An 18,155-nucleotide genomic window follows, 5' to 3' on the forward strand; every position below is an offset into this window, starting at 1 on the left:
ACGGAGAAATTCTGCCACGCTGTCAAGGAAAACGTGGAGGGGGGGAAAGATAATTTTTCGCAGGTGTGGGCAGAGCAAAAAAAAAAAGGAATGTGTTGTCTAAAGCCTAGAAGAACCTAAAGGACGGTGTGTGGTCTAAAGCTATTAAGAACCTAAAGGAAGGTGTGTGGTCTAAAGCTATGAAGAACCTAAAGGAAGGTGTGTGGTCTAAAGCTATGAAGAACCTAAAAGAAGGTGTGTGGTCTAAAGCAATGAAGAACCTAAAGGCAGGTGGGTGGTCTAAAGCAATGAAGAACCTAAAGGCAGACGGGTGGTCTAAAGCTGTACCTGCTGCGGGCGCGGCGTCTGCAGCTCCTTCAGTGTCCTCTGCCGTCTCTGCCTTGGACGGCGAGGGGGAGGGCTCCCTGTCCTGCCCTGGGGAGGCGCTCCCAGACGCCCTCTCACTGGAGCCAGACCGAGAGCGGTTCGGGGCAGGCGAGGCGGACTTAGACAGCGACCTCCTCAAGCTCTTACTGGGGGACTTGGACTGCCTCCCGGCAGGGGCCGGTGTGTGGGACTTTGACCTGTATCGCCTTGACAACGAGCGCGACTTGGAGCGCTTCAAGGACCTGGGCGGCGAGCGGTTCCTCTTGCTGGGGGAGTTCGATCGCCTCCGGGCCCCAGGGGACCTAGACTTGGAACGCCGGCGGGAAGGCGGTGTTCGGGACTTACTCTTTTTCCGGGGACTCCGGGACTTGGTGCGGCGCTTGCGTCTGAGCACCACGACGGAGCGTGAGCGTGTGCGCCTCGAACGCCTCGTGGACCTTGAGCGGGAACGCCGCGTCCGAGAGGGCGGTGGCAGCGGAGACCTCCGCCGCCGGGTCTCGGGTGAGCGGCTCCCGGAGCGCCTGCCGCCCCCCCGCCTCACCGGGGTGCGGGACCGCCTAGCGGGCCGCCGGGTCCGGCCCACCGAACGAGAGTGCGAGCGGCGGCCGACGGCGGTACGCCGAGGAGACCGCGTCCTGGAGCGGCGGGCAGCGGACCTGGACTTGGACCGCCGGTTTCTACGCGGGGAAGGGGACCGACGCAGCCCGCGTTTAGGAGAGAGCTTCCTCCTCGGGGGGCTCGGGCGCCGCCGCTTGGGTGACGCCGACAACGTCCTCCTCCTTCGCTTGGGAGAAGCGGATAACGACTGGCGCTTGGACCTCTTGGGGGACTTGGCCTTCTTCTTTCTCTTGGGGGACAGGGAGCGCGACGTGGAGCGGGACAGCTTCCTGTCTCTCTTCGGGGAGCCGGTGTGGCGGAGCGGTCTTTTGGGAGACAGAGAAGCAGACTTCCTCTCAGACTTGGGGGAGTGGGAGGTGGAGCGCGAGCGCTCCCTGGTCTGTGGCGGTGAGACGGACCCGTTGGCCTCCGATGAGGACCTCGATCTCGTTTGGGAGCGCTCTTTAGAATCCTTGTCTGTGGCGGCTGGAGCCCTTGTCTGCTGGCGCCTTGGGCTGGGCGTGGAAGACCGACTGTGACTCGACCCGGAGCGTTTGATCCCAGGGGCACGCTGGGGGGACGCGGACGGGGACCTGGAGCCCTCCCGCTCTGCCCCCGGGGCCCTTTGGTTCACGTTGACCTCATCTTTTAGAGCAGGGTCGTCTTGTGACGCTGTGCCTTCCTGTTTAGGTATGATGTCGGGGAGCGCGTGGCTGAAACTGCCATCACCGTGGTTCCCCTCGATTCTGACGTCAACCCCAGCCGGGTGGGCTTGGTCCTGGCCAGCAGAGGGCGACATCACCTGCACCGAACCGTTGGTGCTGCCGTTCTTCCCTGTGGAGGAGAAAACGTTGTTCTCCGTGCTCTCGTCCTGCTTGGCGTGAGGCGCTTCGAGTTTCTCTGCCCCTCGCTTGCCCTTGGGCAGCAGCTTGGACACGGCCTCGGGCGCATCGCGCGGCCCCTTGCCTTCGTCCGGCTCCGAGTCAGAGCCCGACGCGGAGCTGCTCTCAGACGCCGAGTGGGACGGGGATCTGCGGTCCTGCTTCTCGTCCTTCTTCTTCTTCTTTTTCTTCTTTTTGGAAGCGTGCTTTTTGTGCTTTTTGGTCTTTGCGTCTACCTCCGATTCTGTGACAGAATGGAAGTGGGTGAGGAGAGTACAGATGATTAAGGTCACAAGGAAACTCTTCCTAGACCGTCTGCTGGGGGAGCACCGGTCATTCCTTACCTGTGATGCCGTCTTTTTTGCTGCCCTCCTTTGGCCCGACTTGATCTGCAGCCCCCGTGGTAGATGCTAGTCTGGCACTGTCCATTAAAATCAGAAAAACAAAATATAAATTGTAATTATTGACCTCTGCGATTAGTTTGGAATCTGTGAATATTTTTACCAAAGAGAATCCCATTTTAAAGATCCCATATCATGCTTTTTAGGGTTAAAAATTGCATTTGGGGGTACTACTAGAATAGGGTTTCATGCCCGTTTGTTAAATATTCAGCGTTTCCGCTAGAATAAATTGGTGGCGGTCATGTGACCTGGAAGGGTTAATTTTAACGTTTTTAGATCAAGCCCGACCCGACCCCTTGCACGTTCTGTCCGAGCCCGGCCCGACACATTAACTGTAATTATGAGCCCGAGCCCGATTTCAGCCTGACATTTTTTTTTAATACATGTGTAACTTTGTACACATTTGTTACTTAGGCCTACTATGCAAAATATATATGCAAGGAATAATGTATAGAACGGCGGTCATTATCGAGAAAATAAGCCCAGACAGAAGGGGGCTCATTTATTTTCGATAATGATCAACGACATTCTATACATTATCCTGCTTATTACACGGCTACTTGCCAAAACAAAATATAACTTCACATGGTGTGTCTTTTTACAATTTATTCGTTACCAGCATTCGTAGTGTTGATCAGCAGTGAAATAGTCCGCCAAAGACGTTGACGTCGCTTAACAACCAAAGACGCTCGGGTTGACAAACTACCGGACTACTTACTACCCATTAGTGGTGCAACGGTTCACGGGTTACCCGTGATCCATACGGATCAACCCTCACGGTTCAGGATGCAAGTGATCCACGCATCGGCTAATAAAAAAAAAAGTTGTGCGTTCACTTGATCAGCGCATGTTTAAAGGACAATTCCGGTATTAAAAACAAGTATCGTAGCGAAATACAGTTTCTGTTGCGTTTTATTTGGTGATCCCCAAATCCAATTGAACCGGAAACCGGAAGCGGACATGTTTATGTTTGGTTGTAGTCTTTTCGCTCGGTTCTCCGTATCAACAGTAGGGCTAGAATCGAGCGAAAAGACTACAACCAATCCCCCTTGCAATGAGCAATGAGTCTTCCACCGGAAATCAATGGATTTACAAAATGCCAAATAAAACACGACAGAAACTGTATTTCGCTACCATACTTGATGAAAAATAAGAAGATGAGGATGACTGCATTGCCTTGGGAGAGTTTGGACTCTAAACACTCCCCAGGCAATGCAGAAGTTGTAAATCAAGGGTTAGGGATTATCTACTATCCATGTTAAAACGAAGGAATAATGCCTCAGACTGCAATTTTTTTAAATATTGACTATGCTTAAAGGAATCAGGATTATTACCTAATTTTTCACTTTATTTTGTTTTTACACATTTTAAGATTTTATTTAAATGCACATTTGTCTTGTTATCTTTTTTGTTGTTGATCCGAAAATGATCCGAAAATGATCCGACCCGTGACTCAAAAGAGTTTTGTGATCCGTTGCACCCCTACTACCCATGAAAGTGAACGGAGCGTTCCACGGCATTGAGAAGACCCGCGTAATAAAGACCTATAATATTTCTGTTTATGGCATAGACTTCTCTTCAGATTAGGTCAATAAAGCAAAGATTTAAAATAAACCACAAACGCTCGATCGAAGGCCCGGCCCGACCCAGCTCGAGGATAGTGGTGGGAAATATCGTCCCGACCCGGCCCACGTCAATCAAAACCCTCATTGTTTGACATGAATTGGCTAAACAAATGAAACAGTAGCATATTTAAACACAATTCAAATTGTGCAGAGAGAATTATTTCCATTGGCCATTCTGAGTGGAGACATTTAGAATTTTCGGTCCTCCTAATTTTTTTCCGGTCTATGACTAATTACCGGGCAACGGAAACTCTGAAATATACCCCTTATTATTCTCACTAGGGCTGCAACAACGAATCGATAAAATCGATTACTAAATGCGTTGGCAACGAATTTGGTTGTTGATTTGTTGTGTCGCGCGATTAATAAGCTACTCCTAGGCGCAGCACTTACAGCCAGCCGCCGACAGGTTGGTTCACGGTTCATGCACGCCCACAGCGAGCTATAGTGTGAGCGACCACAGCTTGTATTTTGGTAATATCTTAAAACTGGACTGTAGGCCTACATAAAAGTGTTGCACCTTCACTGTCTTTGGGTTAAAAAAAACTCCTTCAACTCAGTATCCTTCTAGTGCAACCGAAAACTGCCAGCTGCTGCTGCTGCAGACGTGCAGACGGACTGGGAGTCGGCACCGCGTGCATCAACAGTCATTCAAAGCAGCAGTAGTAATCACACAACCGGACGGTGTAGAAAGTCCCATCAGTTAAAAATATTAATGCAGTTATTAAATCCATGTTAAAAAGCAGGATATAGAGCTAGTTAGCTTAAAAAAAATGTGTCAAATGTGATGTGTTCAGGCCGGCTCAGTAATGATTGATGCGTTCAAATGCAACAGAAAAAAAATATAAGAGATTTTGGTGAAAACTTGTTTTCCCAGTAATATAAAATAGATAGTAAAGATAGAATTATGACCCGTTTAATGTCCTATCTTGAACTATCATCATCTTATCAGCAACTAAAGCAATATTACAAGTTCTATTTCAAGGAGTCTCGAAAATGGTATCAATAGGTTCGACCGGTTAACCATGGACATCCCTTGTATACATATAAAATTATATCATACATTGTATGTTTTTTTTTTGTGTTATCCCAGTTATGTTTTTTTATTTTTTTTATTATTTAAATTTACTTTTAATAGTTCCGGGACGTTGGAGCAATATCCTGGTGTTTTTACACTTCAGTCTGCACTGTGAATTTGAAATAATATTCAGTTTTTGAATAAAGATGCGGCAATTCCAAATGTTTTTTTTTTAACCGATTCATCGAAAAAATAATCTACAGATTTATCGATTATTAAAATAATCGTTAGTTGCAGCCCTAATTCTCACCGTTCATCACTGCAAAACCAATTTCAGCATCTTTCAAAAACGCTTTAAGGCCCCCCGCCCAAGTAGCCCAGTCTGCTGTGATTGGTCGGCACGCCCACTCTGTTACGATTGGTCAAACACCTTGCGCGAGCGTCTGCCAATTCACACCCCCGAGAAGTTGTAAACATGGCCTCTGCCCTTCAGCAGCGCCCACTGCACAGTATTAAATACACACTTAGACTTTCCCATTATAACATGTATATTAGAGCCCGACCGATATATCGGCAGGCCGATATTAGGCATTTATCAAATTATTCGGTATTGGCATTTATAATGGCCGATAAATGAATATATATTAAAAAAAAAGTTTGTCCACCAGGGGGCGCTCTAACGCCCCAAACCCTCTGATTCAGCCAGAGTTAGGCAGAGTGACGGAGACCATCGGTGTTGTTCATGTGTGCAAGTGTGTTCATGGTAAGTTGGCAACTGTCACGAGACATACATTGCTTGAATAACAATTAAAAGAACATCCCCATCAATTCTCTAAAGTCGATAAGCATGACTTAATTCATGACTACCATGTCCAGTTTTGCTGTTAACGTAATAGCTGAGAGTGAAAAGGATTTAAAGGATAACTACAAATAACCAATGTTAGGGAAATCTGTTTGTTTTGTTGCGCGTTTCTGGATTCTTTTTTTAATATATATATATCGTTCGATATATCGGCATATCGGATTTTTCAATCACAAAATATTCGTATCGGTCTTAAAAATCCTATATCGTTCGGGCTCTAATGTATATATACATCAAACAGTCTAAAGCAAAGGGAAAAGCCGAAAAAGCATGCCATCACCCCATTAAGAAAGTCTCCTGTATCCAACCGAAGATATCCGAATGGTCCTCACCTGGCTCTGGTGTTCCTCACCGCCCTCTGGGAGGGGGGCTGCTCCGCCTCAGATTCTGCACCAGATTCAGAGCTGCTCTCCTTGTCTCCTTTCCGGCGCCGCTTCTTCTTCTTGCTCTTGTGTTTCCTGTGCTTCTTGTTCTTCTTGTGAGGGGTGTCAACGCCCTCTTCCTTGGCGTTGAGGTCATCCCTCTCCGTGGCCTCGTCCTCACCTGCTCGCAGGGTCCCAGGCCGAGGGTTAGATATGCAAACATTCACCACACAGCATATACAATACAACTACGATTTATTTATTTTTTTGGTGTTTCTCCCAGGTTCTCTCTGCATTTTGCATTTACATTATGCTTGTTGCCGACAGCAACGGCATGTTGCTACGGCAACACGACTACTGATCTCACAAAAAATACAAGCGCATTGGCCGAAGGAGTGTTAAGATCAACTGAGACATATTGGAAGTATCACTAGAATAGTCAGATGTAGAAGGAACAACTCAAAACCCATAGATGTGCATACATTTCAATGCTGTGTAATGTAACCTAGTCTCTGTTCCCTAGCCTTAGAGGCACAGGAACAGAGACTAATAGTCGGCATGAAAATGAAAGCACTCTAGAGTCCGTCTGTGTGCGTGCGCAAGCCATCCCTCTGACAGATTGTCACTCGGGCAGCCTATTTACGTTTCTCAACACATTCCTCTTAATTGCAACCATAGTGGTGAACTACATTCATAGACTTATAATTAACACCATCTGATTTATGTGCGATTCATCTCAATAGTCTATGCTACAAGCCAGTGTTTACTGGCCCTGCGGTACGTGAATATAGGGTACGACTAACACATTACTCGACCTCATTGCTGGTTACCACTGTTTGTTTCGTATTATTCCTTACTTTATTATTATGTTGTGCCAAGTTGGCACAACATAATAACGTTTGTGCCAAGTTGTTTCATATCTGACAACACGCGGTACTACACGTGGAATAGTGGACCACAGCACAGAGCCAAAATCAATCGCTCTGACCCCGAACAGACTAGCTGTAGCATTGTCTGTTTTGACCTGGCCTCTTTCCCTAATCTTCAATGACTGGAATGGTAACCTTATGATTGAGTACAGTACACATGTTGCATAATGTACACACAGGCGAACGCACACATGCAAGATGAGTTATAAATATAAACCTTCGAAAGTGTCCTCACCCACAACTCTTCCTGGTCCATGTTCATAACCCAAGAAATTAGCTTTTTAGGTATTCAATAACTATATGAAATCATGGCTCAACACCGACTGCTTTCCTGCGAGCACTGCTCTTTAGTTGAACATTTGAAGGCCCAATCCAACAAGTAGAGCCACAACTAAATTAAATGCACACAAGTCAAACTAGAGGGATTAATACGTTTTTCAGTCTTACAATATAGAAGTGTCACATCTAATTAAGTGATAAACAATAAATGGTTGGTGTGCGCTCCGGCTCCAGGGTTTAACACTGACCGACTCACAGTGGCACGGGACCAATGCTTAATCAGCTGCCGCTAATTTTAAAGAGCCAGTCAACCCAAAATCTTTATTTTTTTTATTAAAACATGGTAATTAGTCTTATATTGTCAAAGTACATATCCTCCATGCTTGTTGTGTTGTGGGAGGGCGGGAATGAAGCGTCTTTGCACACGGCACGTTCGGAAAGACAGTGGGAGGGGGAGGAGTCTTCCACTTATGCCATGTTCCAGCTTTATTCACTTTAACTAAGTAGTATCCACATTGAATATTTCACTTGCACAACAATCTTTCTATTGGCACCAAGCTGACACATTTTATAGCCCTTGCAGTTTTGGAGATACACACTAGGGATGGGCGTGAGGAATCGATTACTCGAGTACTCCTCGTTGCAAATGAACTCGGTTGGTGGACAGGCAAACTCGAGTTTGCATACACACAAACAAAGTTTTCTGAAGCAAATTAATCAATTTTCTGTCGGCGCCACTAACGCATGGCGTGGGCACAAAGCAAATGAAATGTATCCATTTCTGTGTGGCGCGTTCCGTGCCGTGAGCAGGCACGCCAGAATTCAAAAAGTTAAGAGGGGGCGGTTAAAGCAAAGCGCAGCGAAGAATTGAAATACTTTAAAGAAATAGGAGATCATGAGGTGAAATGTAAAATATGCCAAGCGAAATCTAGCTACCCGAAAGTACTATGCGGCACATGCTCCTGAAACACAACGGTGAGTTCGGGAAAGCAGACCCGCAGCAACAAAGTGTTGGCTATTTTCACCGCCGCAAGACGCAGCTTTATTTTCTTTATATGTATCATATGATATTATTTAGATATAGAGCCCCAGGACTGTAACGCAAGTGTTGTACACTTCCTTGTTATTTTGATAACCGTTCTGCTTTTGGTGTTATGGCGCATAACACGTCGGACACTCGTCTCTGGTATTTCTACAACGAGACTCGTATTTGGGGTTATCTCAGCCAAGGTTGAGAATGAATTGGGGGGAAGGAACTTTGGCTTTGACTCCCTCAAGAACATGAACCACGACATGGAGGAGAAAGGGATCGTTGGCGGCGAATGTCTCCCGCTTGAGCCCCGCTGAGGGACCACCGCCGGAGGCGGAGGTGCCTAAGCGCTGCCCGGCAACGATCCCTTTCTCCTCCATGTCGCGGTTCAGTCAACTTCACATTGATGAGGACGTTGAAGAACCAGGAACGTCGGAGAACTCAACGCGGTCCTTTGAGATTCATAATGTCGGCTCACACAGCCTTTGGCCGTGATAATATATATTATATGATATGATATAGATATCTATGTAGGCTATATGATAATATTTAGATATAGAGCTCCAGGACTCCCGTGTGTTCTAGAATATTTACAGAACACGGCTAAAGGCTGTGTGCGCCTCGCCATTGCGATACATCCACTGTAAACAGAGCGCATGGTCCCGTGGCTGCAAGCTGCTCAGGGCCACACCCTCACCCTCCTCCTTGACCCGCCTCGCTCCTCCTCATTTGCATTATAGCTACAGACACCAAAACAGCGCATTTGGGGGAAGCTCAATGTGCGACTGGCTCGGCGTGGCTGTAACTCTGCACCACGGCTGAATTTCGGGAACGTCTTTGAATACTGTGTTAGTTGCCCACTAATACCTACAGGGGTTGACACTAATGTTTCAAAAGCACTTGCCCATCGGGCAAGTACAGGTCAGGTTCAACTTGCCCGAATGTGATGTTCACTTGCCCAAATTATAATCAGAATCGTGACCAGGCCTCTTTTTGCAAGGCACGCGGCCTGGTTTTGGGGGGGTTCAGAAAAATCATCCTAGCTCAGACTGAAGCTGAATGTTAGCTTCAGCACATGTGTTTAAAAAATAACAAACTTCTCATTGTTTACTTATTTATTGACCGGTCACATCGTGACATGAAGTGATTTCAGTCCACCGTTGCAACCTATTAAAGCTATCGCTCGTTATATGTAGACCTGCATGATTTCATGCAAATGTACTTAACTCAATGTCAGAGGTAGTAGCAAAGATGTGTCTTTTTTAACTTTCACGTTTCTTGTAGCTCTAACTGAATAATCACAATCGCGTTTCTAGTAGTGTTGTCAGTCACGACACTGGATTTTCTAACTTTGACACTATACCTGTAAAAATATCGATATTCTATACCATTTTCGATATCAGGGGAAACGTTTTTTTCAGGAAAGAACATGCCCAAAGTAAATAGCGTATGTCTCCACAACTGCAAGGGCGATAATGTCATCTTTGTGCCAAAAGAAAGATGGTTGTGCAAGTGAAATATTCAATGGGGACGATACTTGGTTAAAGTGAATAAAGCCATGGAACACGGCATAAGTGGAAGATAACATTTCCACCATCAGTTTGTCGTTATCATTTGGGAGCGATGTCTTACTATGAGACACAAATAAGGTAGATATCTTACAATTTTGACACTTGACACCTCTATTTAAATTTCAGGGCCAAAATATTCGAATGCACCAAGCCAAACACTCGCAAATAAAGATATGGCCACTAGTTTGCGCTGAAGAATATGTTTTCTGATTGAAGGCAATTTACCTATTTCCTAAGAAACCTTCTTATTCATTGATTGAAAATACCATGTTTAGTTGCAAAATTTGGCCCAGACACTGGGTTATCCGTTTATGGTGGTTTTATTCAACCAGAATCATCTTTGTGGACAAAAATCACAAAGGTAATACTTTATTTTTGGTTGTTAAAAGAAAAGGGGACGTTTCTTCTTAAGTTGTTATTTGCGAGTTTTAGTCACAGAATGATATGGTTTGGACTGTTGGAATAAGTGGAGGCTCAGCTTTCATGTAATGTATAGTTTGTGAGGGTCCAATTTCGTGAAAAAGATCGCTATTGCTGTGCATGTGCACAGTTATGAAACCCAAAACCGTGTTCTTGCATATGACTTAAATTGTTAATTTGCCTCAATCCAAAGTACTTCCCAACTGCACTCCTCCATCACTACTCCATTTTCCTTCTACCTAAACCGTTCGCGGAGGCGCTGCACTTGCGATGCTAGCTTGGTTGGCTAACCTTTAGCCAACACCTTCGAATCACGGCCAGAGAACGCACTGCGGGTGACAGAAGGCGGGGCTATATTCGCACTGAAGCGATGCGTGTCTGTTAACTCGCTTTCCGAGAGAAGAGAAGACGGCACGCTGATCAATTGCAAATTATATTTTGTGTTATTTTGCGGCAAAAAAGGTTGTTCACCAGTTTCTAAAGACATTTGAATAAATAGCCTTTATATTAACATCCACCTAAAATCCACATGCCCGTTCGGGTAACCAGAAATCAATCTCAACTTGCCCAAACATGACTTTTGGTTGCCCCGGGCAAGCGGGCAACCGTTAATGTCGAGGCCTGACCGACGTTGCTGTGATGCACAAATACCTCCGTGCTAACTTGGCATGGCGTGGGACAAATTTCCACAATCCAGGGGCTCAGAAAGTTCTTTATTTGTGCTTCGATGCTAACCTCGCCTTGAGTGGTAGGCTTATAGTGCTCCCCAAGAAGTCATTTTTTAAATCATAATGGTCCCACACCAGACTTCGCCGGGGCCTCGTCCGCTTCATGATTACATCGCCGTGTTCCAATAGCCATACTTACTAGTCTAAGTTTGAGTACGTAGGGGTTTCCAATTCAGATCGGGCGAAATTAAGTGTACTGAAAACGGTGAAATCGCGAAGTGTGTGGCGATGTTCACTTTTCATACTCAACGGCAGCTACCTTAGCTACGTAGCGGAAGAGGGCGGAGCCAGGCTGAGCCAAAGTCGGCGCATTAATAGTCATTTCGTAGTTTTTATAGCTTTTTATAGCTGCTAGGCGTAAAGAGTTCACCGCTCAAAGCGGGATGTTATTGCGGGGGAGGAGCCGCAAATTTAAATATTGCCCCCGTGTGGTAAAATGATTAATTGCACACTGCATTAGTTTAATCGATGGAAAATGTACGTAATCGACGAAATTCTTAACGATCAATTAGTCGCTCGTCGATTAATCATGCCCATCCCTAATCTCTACGTTCACTTTGTATGGGATCTTGTCGCCCCGTCGCGTTTGGTGTGAACGCACGGTTAGGAGCTAGGGATGGGCAAAATTATTCTTTTCCGGGAACTTCTTCAGTTCACTAACGATTTGTTTGTTTCATTCGTTCGTTTTGATTCGTTCGTTACGTCAGATTACGTCATTTGACAGGGAATCTCACAGGTGTCTGCGCCCCCCCCCCTGCGAGACAGCCCTGAGTAGGGCTGGGCGATTTTTTCGGTTTAATCGATTCATTTGCATTTTTTCTTTCCTACGGTTTGTGAAATGGCTGAACCGAAAATTCGCGATTTAAAAACAGTTCTAGACTCTTCCGATTTGTTTTGCTGAATAGACTCCGTAGTAGCCTCCTCTCTCACTTTCCAGAACGCGCGCAAAACCTAGCCTACTGCAATCACATTCACCTCGCCCCCGACAGACTTGGGGGAGAGCCGGGTCGATTGAAACACTTTTCAGTTAAACGTCTTTTGCAAAGATGACGTTATGTATACAAATAATTTGTGATCAACAACTCACATGTGTGTTCTCTTAGTTACAAGCAGTGGTGTAGTCTACGTGATACGCAGGTATACGCTGTATACCCACTAGGAACGCACCAGGATTTGCGTATACCCACTTAAAAATGTGCACGGATACGTATCAATCGTCTTGTGACAGATCTTTCACTTCTGTGTTTATTTTTCGGAAATATCGGTTGGGTATAACTGCGAATAAAATACTTTAAGCAGGGGAACTTATCTCCTACATTCACCATTCATAAAATTCCCGCTGCGCGCTCGCGCTCTGCCCTGTCTCTTTTACGAAGCGCGAAGCTGCCCCTGCATCTCTGCACGTTAGTTGGCGGGCCGAGCCCCTCCTTCTCGCGTGTATGTGCGTGCGTGCGTGCGTGTGTGTCCAGTCCTCCCATATTAATGTGTAAACCACATAATAAGTAGTCAACAGAAGACAATGTTTTAATCCCACTTTATATCTCCTTGTTACTTTTAGATGAGAACCCCTGGCCAGCCTTTCAGACAGGGTGTCAGGCTAGGGAATTTAAAAACAGGCATCCTTGGTTAGAGTGGAGGGAAAAAAGTTATAGTTATAGGTAAATGTCAGCCAACATACAGTTGGTATACACAATTGAAATTCATAATGTTAATCACTATGCAAATGAGTATAGCTAATTCACGGTCATTTTTAAGGTGCAGTAATTTCACACTTTTACACAATTCAATTACTGTATGGTATGTTAGATAACAACAGTAAGAGCTCAAATTAGAGCAATTGAAAGAGTGAAACATTAGTCTCCTGTCATCTCCTTCTCATGCACTGGTTAGCCATGGATGTAAACAGTTCATTCAATTATTTTGAGTAGATTTTGTCCTTGTTTAGCATGTGCTATTGCTACTATAGATATACAAAGGACAACTTGTCATTTTTGTGTTCTATTTGTTCATACTGTTATTAAAACTGATAAACCTACTCAGCTTTCCATGATTGTTGATAATTGTTATACTCTTAAATCAGCGGGTTGTAGACCCCTGCGTTGGTGAGTGTGGTGCGACACCCCATAAGCGCCACACACGTACATGGGTTTCAATGGAATGTGTTTAGAGAAAAACAGAAAAAAAAAAAATCGAGGTTTAAATCGAAAATCGTCCATTAGTTAGAAAAAAATCGAGATTTTATTTTTAGGCCAAATCGCCCAGCCCTAGCCCTGAGCATAATTTAAGCGACTTCTAGGGTCTACCCCCCGTGAAAATTGACAAGATATACTATATAGTATAACCAAACGTCCCACCAATATTTATACCACTTGCTTACTCTCTATATGTCATTCATGGTTTTATATTTATAATTTTATTTTACTTTACATTTAATTCTTCATTATTAAGGCATTACAGAACTTTCATGGTCATAAATAAAAAATACGAACTGCAGTTTAATTTCTTTGTTTGTTCTTGAATTGACGTAGAATGGAGCAAAGACTCCTGGGATTGGGAAATGCTTTATCCAATAAACAGATGGAGGTCAAGTCTATTTTCGGAAATGTAGGGGGATATATGAGTGGCCCAACGTCGAATGGTATGACCCAAGATGCGTCAGACAGAAAGCGCGCAAATTCGACGGTACCACCTTGTCATTTGTTTACCCAGGTGCCATTGCAACACCATTGCTACCTCTCATTGGCTGAATCTTTGAGAACGTTGTAGACTCAATCAATATAAGTCGCGGGAAGACGAAGCTCTGTTCGTTAGTATATTTTATTTACGTGACCATATTTTTGTTTTATGTTAAAAGAAAAGAATCAAAGAACTAGTTCTTGTTTTGGGGAACCAGTTCTTGTCGTTCACGTTCGGGATTCGTTCGTTGTGAACGAATCGGTCGCGACCGACTCATCCCTATTAGGAAGTCATTCGAAACATTGCCCCGGCTCATTTAACCTCTTAAGACCCATTCGCCCACCGGTGGGCGATTTGTGTTTGTTGACCACATGTTCCCACTACGCAGCGACATAACCCGCTTCAACTTTCATCATTACAGACATTCTATACATCGTTAGAAAGGGTAGAATCTCCACAATTTATTCATCCGGTTTTTTTTTTTCATAAATCATGAGCACAAAACCATAAATATTGATATTAACCAGCATGGTAAACCGGAAATGCCAATAAAACAGAGAGACTCCCTACCTTTGAAGCAATCCGAGAACCGTAATATGTGTCCATTCCTCAATTATTTATATTCCAAATGTCCGTGAGAATCCACTGATCAAAAGCATCCACATGGTTTTTCATAAAATTATTCCAGCTTGTGAATATTGTCGTGTAAAGTCCATTTGTTTACCATCTCCAAACTTTGTTCGTCAACTAACATCCAGCTTTTCAATGCCGCATGGATATTTTCTCTACCTCCAGTATGGAGTTGTTGGGTATGCTTGTTTTCATCACTTTGCTGGCTACAAAATGAAAGTGTCCCCGTCTTTTTCTGTTCAGTTTTCACCCCGGTACAGCCCGTGAAGTAGATGGAGCGCTCCCAGTTCGAAGGGCCAATGGGCTTTGTTTACTTTGTTACGCGGCTTTAGTATAGGGACAGCGTATTGGCTATTGATATATCAGTCACTTGGGCTTCTAGCCAATGAGTTTACCTTTCCAACGCTACCAGGCGTGTCCAGGTGTGATACGTATGAGCCGAGATATACAGCTGCGTCATCACGGCAGACAACTCGCTTTGCGCATGACAGAGCCTCCAGCGGACCAGGACGCACGCCGCACACATTGATCACATTGATTTCGCCGTTTACAATGGCGAAATCAACGAAGAAAACGAAATATTACACACATGAAGAAGCCCTCGCTTTGATTTTGGCTTCATCCGAGGACAGCGAAGACAGCCAATATGATTCTGAGATAGAGGAGATGTTCAAGCAACAATTGGACGAAGTCTTAGATCGGTGAGTGACGCCATCTATGTGTATTTTTGTGTGTGGGTTTTTATGCTTACAGTGAACAATGCAGTATAGTTATATAGTATACATTATATATATATAAATGATATAAATGAAATGTTTATTTGTTTTCTATGTAAATAACACCCCATTGAATTGCATTTATATATTTCTTCATTATATTTGGTGACATTTGTGCATTGCATTGTGTTTGTAGGTCAATGTCTGAGGACAGTGATGCGGATTGGGAGCCGCAAAGCCAGACAGGCAGACCCCCGGCCCCCACTCCTACTGAAGGTGGTCGTGAGAGATCCGGTAGTGTCTCATCACATGACAATATCTCAATATGGCCATATCAAATGAATGTGTGAAAAAATTATGTTTTGAATCATGGAGAAAGGTTTTATAGTCACCAAAATGCTTCAGTAATGTTTCCAGTGTCACAGAAGTGAGTAAATGCATTTGGCACAATTTGGCCATTTTTGGAGACATTTTGGAGAGGTTTGGGCCGCCAGTGACCACACACCATAAAAACTCCATTAACTCCCAAAGCTTTAGGCCTAGAACTCCAAATTTTTTTCCAGGTGTAGTTGGCATGATGTAGAAGGTATTTGGCATATTGCCATATGCCTTACATAAAGCACATCCTAGTTATTGTAGTTCAAATATGACCCATTATTTTCGAAGACAAAAAAATTGCTTTAGAGCCATGTCTGAACTGATGTCATTTAGGTTGTGTGTATGACACATGCCAAATAAACATATCTACAGAAACTAGAGCTTGTCAGCTTTCAAATGAAGTATCATACATCCATCTAGGACTTAGGGTTACTGTGTTATAAGCTTTTCCATTTGGGTATGTGTTTAGGCGAAAAAAACCAAAATACTGCCGGACCTTAACAGGTTAAGAAAATGACAGTTCCGAAGAGACGCCGCTTGTTTAGTTTGGAGGAGACGGAAAAACAGTGTGAAGAATAGTTTTTTTCACTTCACACAAAAAGGTCTTGGAATGAGATTGCTAACTGTAGTCTTATAGCTATTAGTCTACTGTCCATAATAATTTAGAGATCATATTCTCCGCCGCTCACATGCGGGAATAAAAAGACTTGAGGAGAAATTAAACAGTGGGCTAGAGACGCGGTGTCATAATGTTAGCGTCCACTGACTTTTATAACGTTACGTTAGGTCTTCAGTTCAGATAAACAACTTACTTTAACGTTACCACACACACACACACACACAACAAACACACACACACTTTATGACTGGGGACAGGTCACCCAAAACGGGGACGTCTGGTCACCCTCCTCCACATCCACTCTCCCTGTCTAAACTGTGTGTTCACACCAAACCCGACGGGGCGACAGGATCCCATACAAAGTTAACGTATAGACGTATAGAGAATTTTTCGCACAACACTTTCGCCGTGCACAGGCGAGCGGGTTCACGAGGATTTGTGGCGCAACAAATTCGCTCGAGCTGAAATATTTGAACTTCGACGCGAATTTCGCGTGACGACAGCCAATCAGCATTCAACAGCGTGGCCACTGAGTCACATGTATAACGTAACAGCCAATCAGCGTTCAACCGTCAAACTCAGTGCAGTTCAGTCCGGGGTGAACTGCAGCATGGAGGATAAAGTGAATGTAACTGTTTGCGACTCCCGGAGCTCTATATATAATACAATACTATATAATATTTGTATATATAATATCACGGCCAAAAGCTCTGTGCGCCTCCGGGTGGCCGTAGCGCGGAGAGCTCTTATAGGGATTGGGCTTCTCGGCGTTGCTATGTTTCCGGTCTTGTGTGTTCCAACGGTTTATTAGGTAGGCCTATCTAATAAATCTGTCTATTCAATAGGGCCCGACCGATATCGATTTTTGAGTGCCGATGCCGACGCCTTTCAGAGAAAAATTACGATTACGATTTAATCGGCCGATTAAAAACAAAACCAAAAAAAAGCATATAAAACATAGTTTTTGATACCTTAAATATACTTTAAACACTTTTGACGAATATGTGAATTGAATGCAGAACCTTTGAGTGTTTTAGAATACATTTACAGTAAAAATTGAGTGTAATGTAAAATGTAAAATAAATAACTAACTCCCAATGTGCTGCGCTCATGAGCAGTGACTAACACGTGCGTGCTGAGCAGTATGGTCTCACCGTTAGAGTCTACAGTATAACAAATTGCGCTTAGTATCCTGCAATGGGGTCGCACTTTAGGTCCCATGGCCTGGGACCTAAAGAAAAACAGGCACAACATGCTCAAACAACGCGTCTTGTGTACATTGATGAGGTGAGCGCGCAGCTGCCTGAGCGAGCGTGCTTTCATGTTGTACGGTAAAATTCAATCTCCTCTTTTTACTCCAGCTAAATTTGTTAGTTAGCAAGGCGAGTAGGAGCGCAATCTGCAGGATACTAAGCGCAATTACATTTCTTCGTCTTTTTGGCAGATGTTGATTATTTTCAAAAAGGCTATAATCGGCCGATTAAATCGGTAGGCCGATGAATCGGTCGGCCCTACTATTCAATACTTCATTCACTGCCTCTTCTGTGGTCATTACAATATTATGAATATACTGTCCCTCCCTCTTCCACAAAAGGTAAAGACATGCAATGGTGGTTACTTGTTGTGGCGCGACAAATTCGACAAAACTTGCACAGCGACAGATTATGATGTGTGGCGCGATAAAACTTCGGCGACAACGCGTAGGGGCGAAAAATTTCGCGTTTGGTGAGAACACACAGCACACGCATTACACAGGAATATCTGGACCACGGCCAATCAGAGGGCCGTTATCTCTGATTGGTTTACACCATGATATGGGCCTATATGTGGGTCTGTTGTTGAAGGTTGACCCACAGGGAGACTGTCAAGAGTCGCAGAGGTTTTTTCTTTTTGAACAGCTGGTTGCACCGGTGCAACCTCTGATTTTTTTTAGTCGCACCATTGAGAAATTAGGTCGCATGTGCGACCAAATAGGTTGCACTTTAGAGCCCTGCACTCCACAGTCCACACTAACCGACAAGCACCAAGATTGATCCGTTAACGTTGATAGGCATCATCCAATCGGTC

The 18,155-nt window shown here is 44.4% G+C and overlaps 1 protein-coding gene across 2 annotated transcripts in view; it reads right to left on the reverse strand.

Moving 5' to 3' along the window:
* sona (SON DNA and RNA binding protein a) overlaps positions 1-18,155 on the reverse strand; it is a 30,869-nt gene that overhangs the window by 8,699 nt on the left and 4,015 nt on the right. For both annotated transcript variants that reach the window (XM_030343236.1, XM_030343237.1), the window contains exons 3-5: positions 6,083-6,293; positions 2,189-2,265; positions 328-2,088 (exon numbers count right to left, since the gene is read on the reverse strand). In XM_030343236.1, coding sequence (XP_030199096.1) covers positions 328-2,088; positions 2,189-2,265; positions 6,083-6,293 — 2,049 coding nt within the window. The remainder of the gene's footprint in view (positions 1-327; positions 2,089-2,188; positions 2,266-6,082; positions 6,294-18,155) is intronic.

This window comes from Gadus morhua, chromosome 20 (assembly GCF_902167405.1).
Source record: "Gadus morhua chromosome 20, gadMor3.0, whole genome shotgun sequence".
NCBI lineage: Eukaryota > Metazoa > Chordata > Actinopteri > Gadiformes > Gadidae > Gadus > Gadus morhua.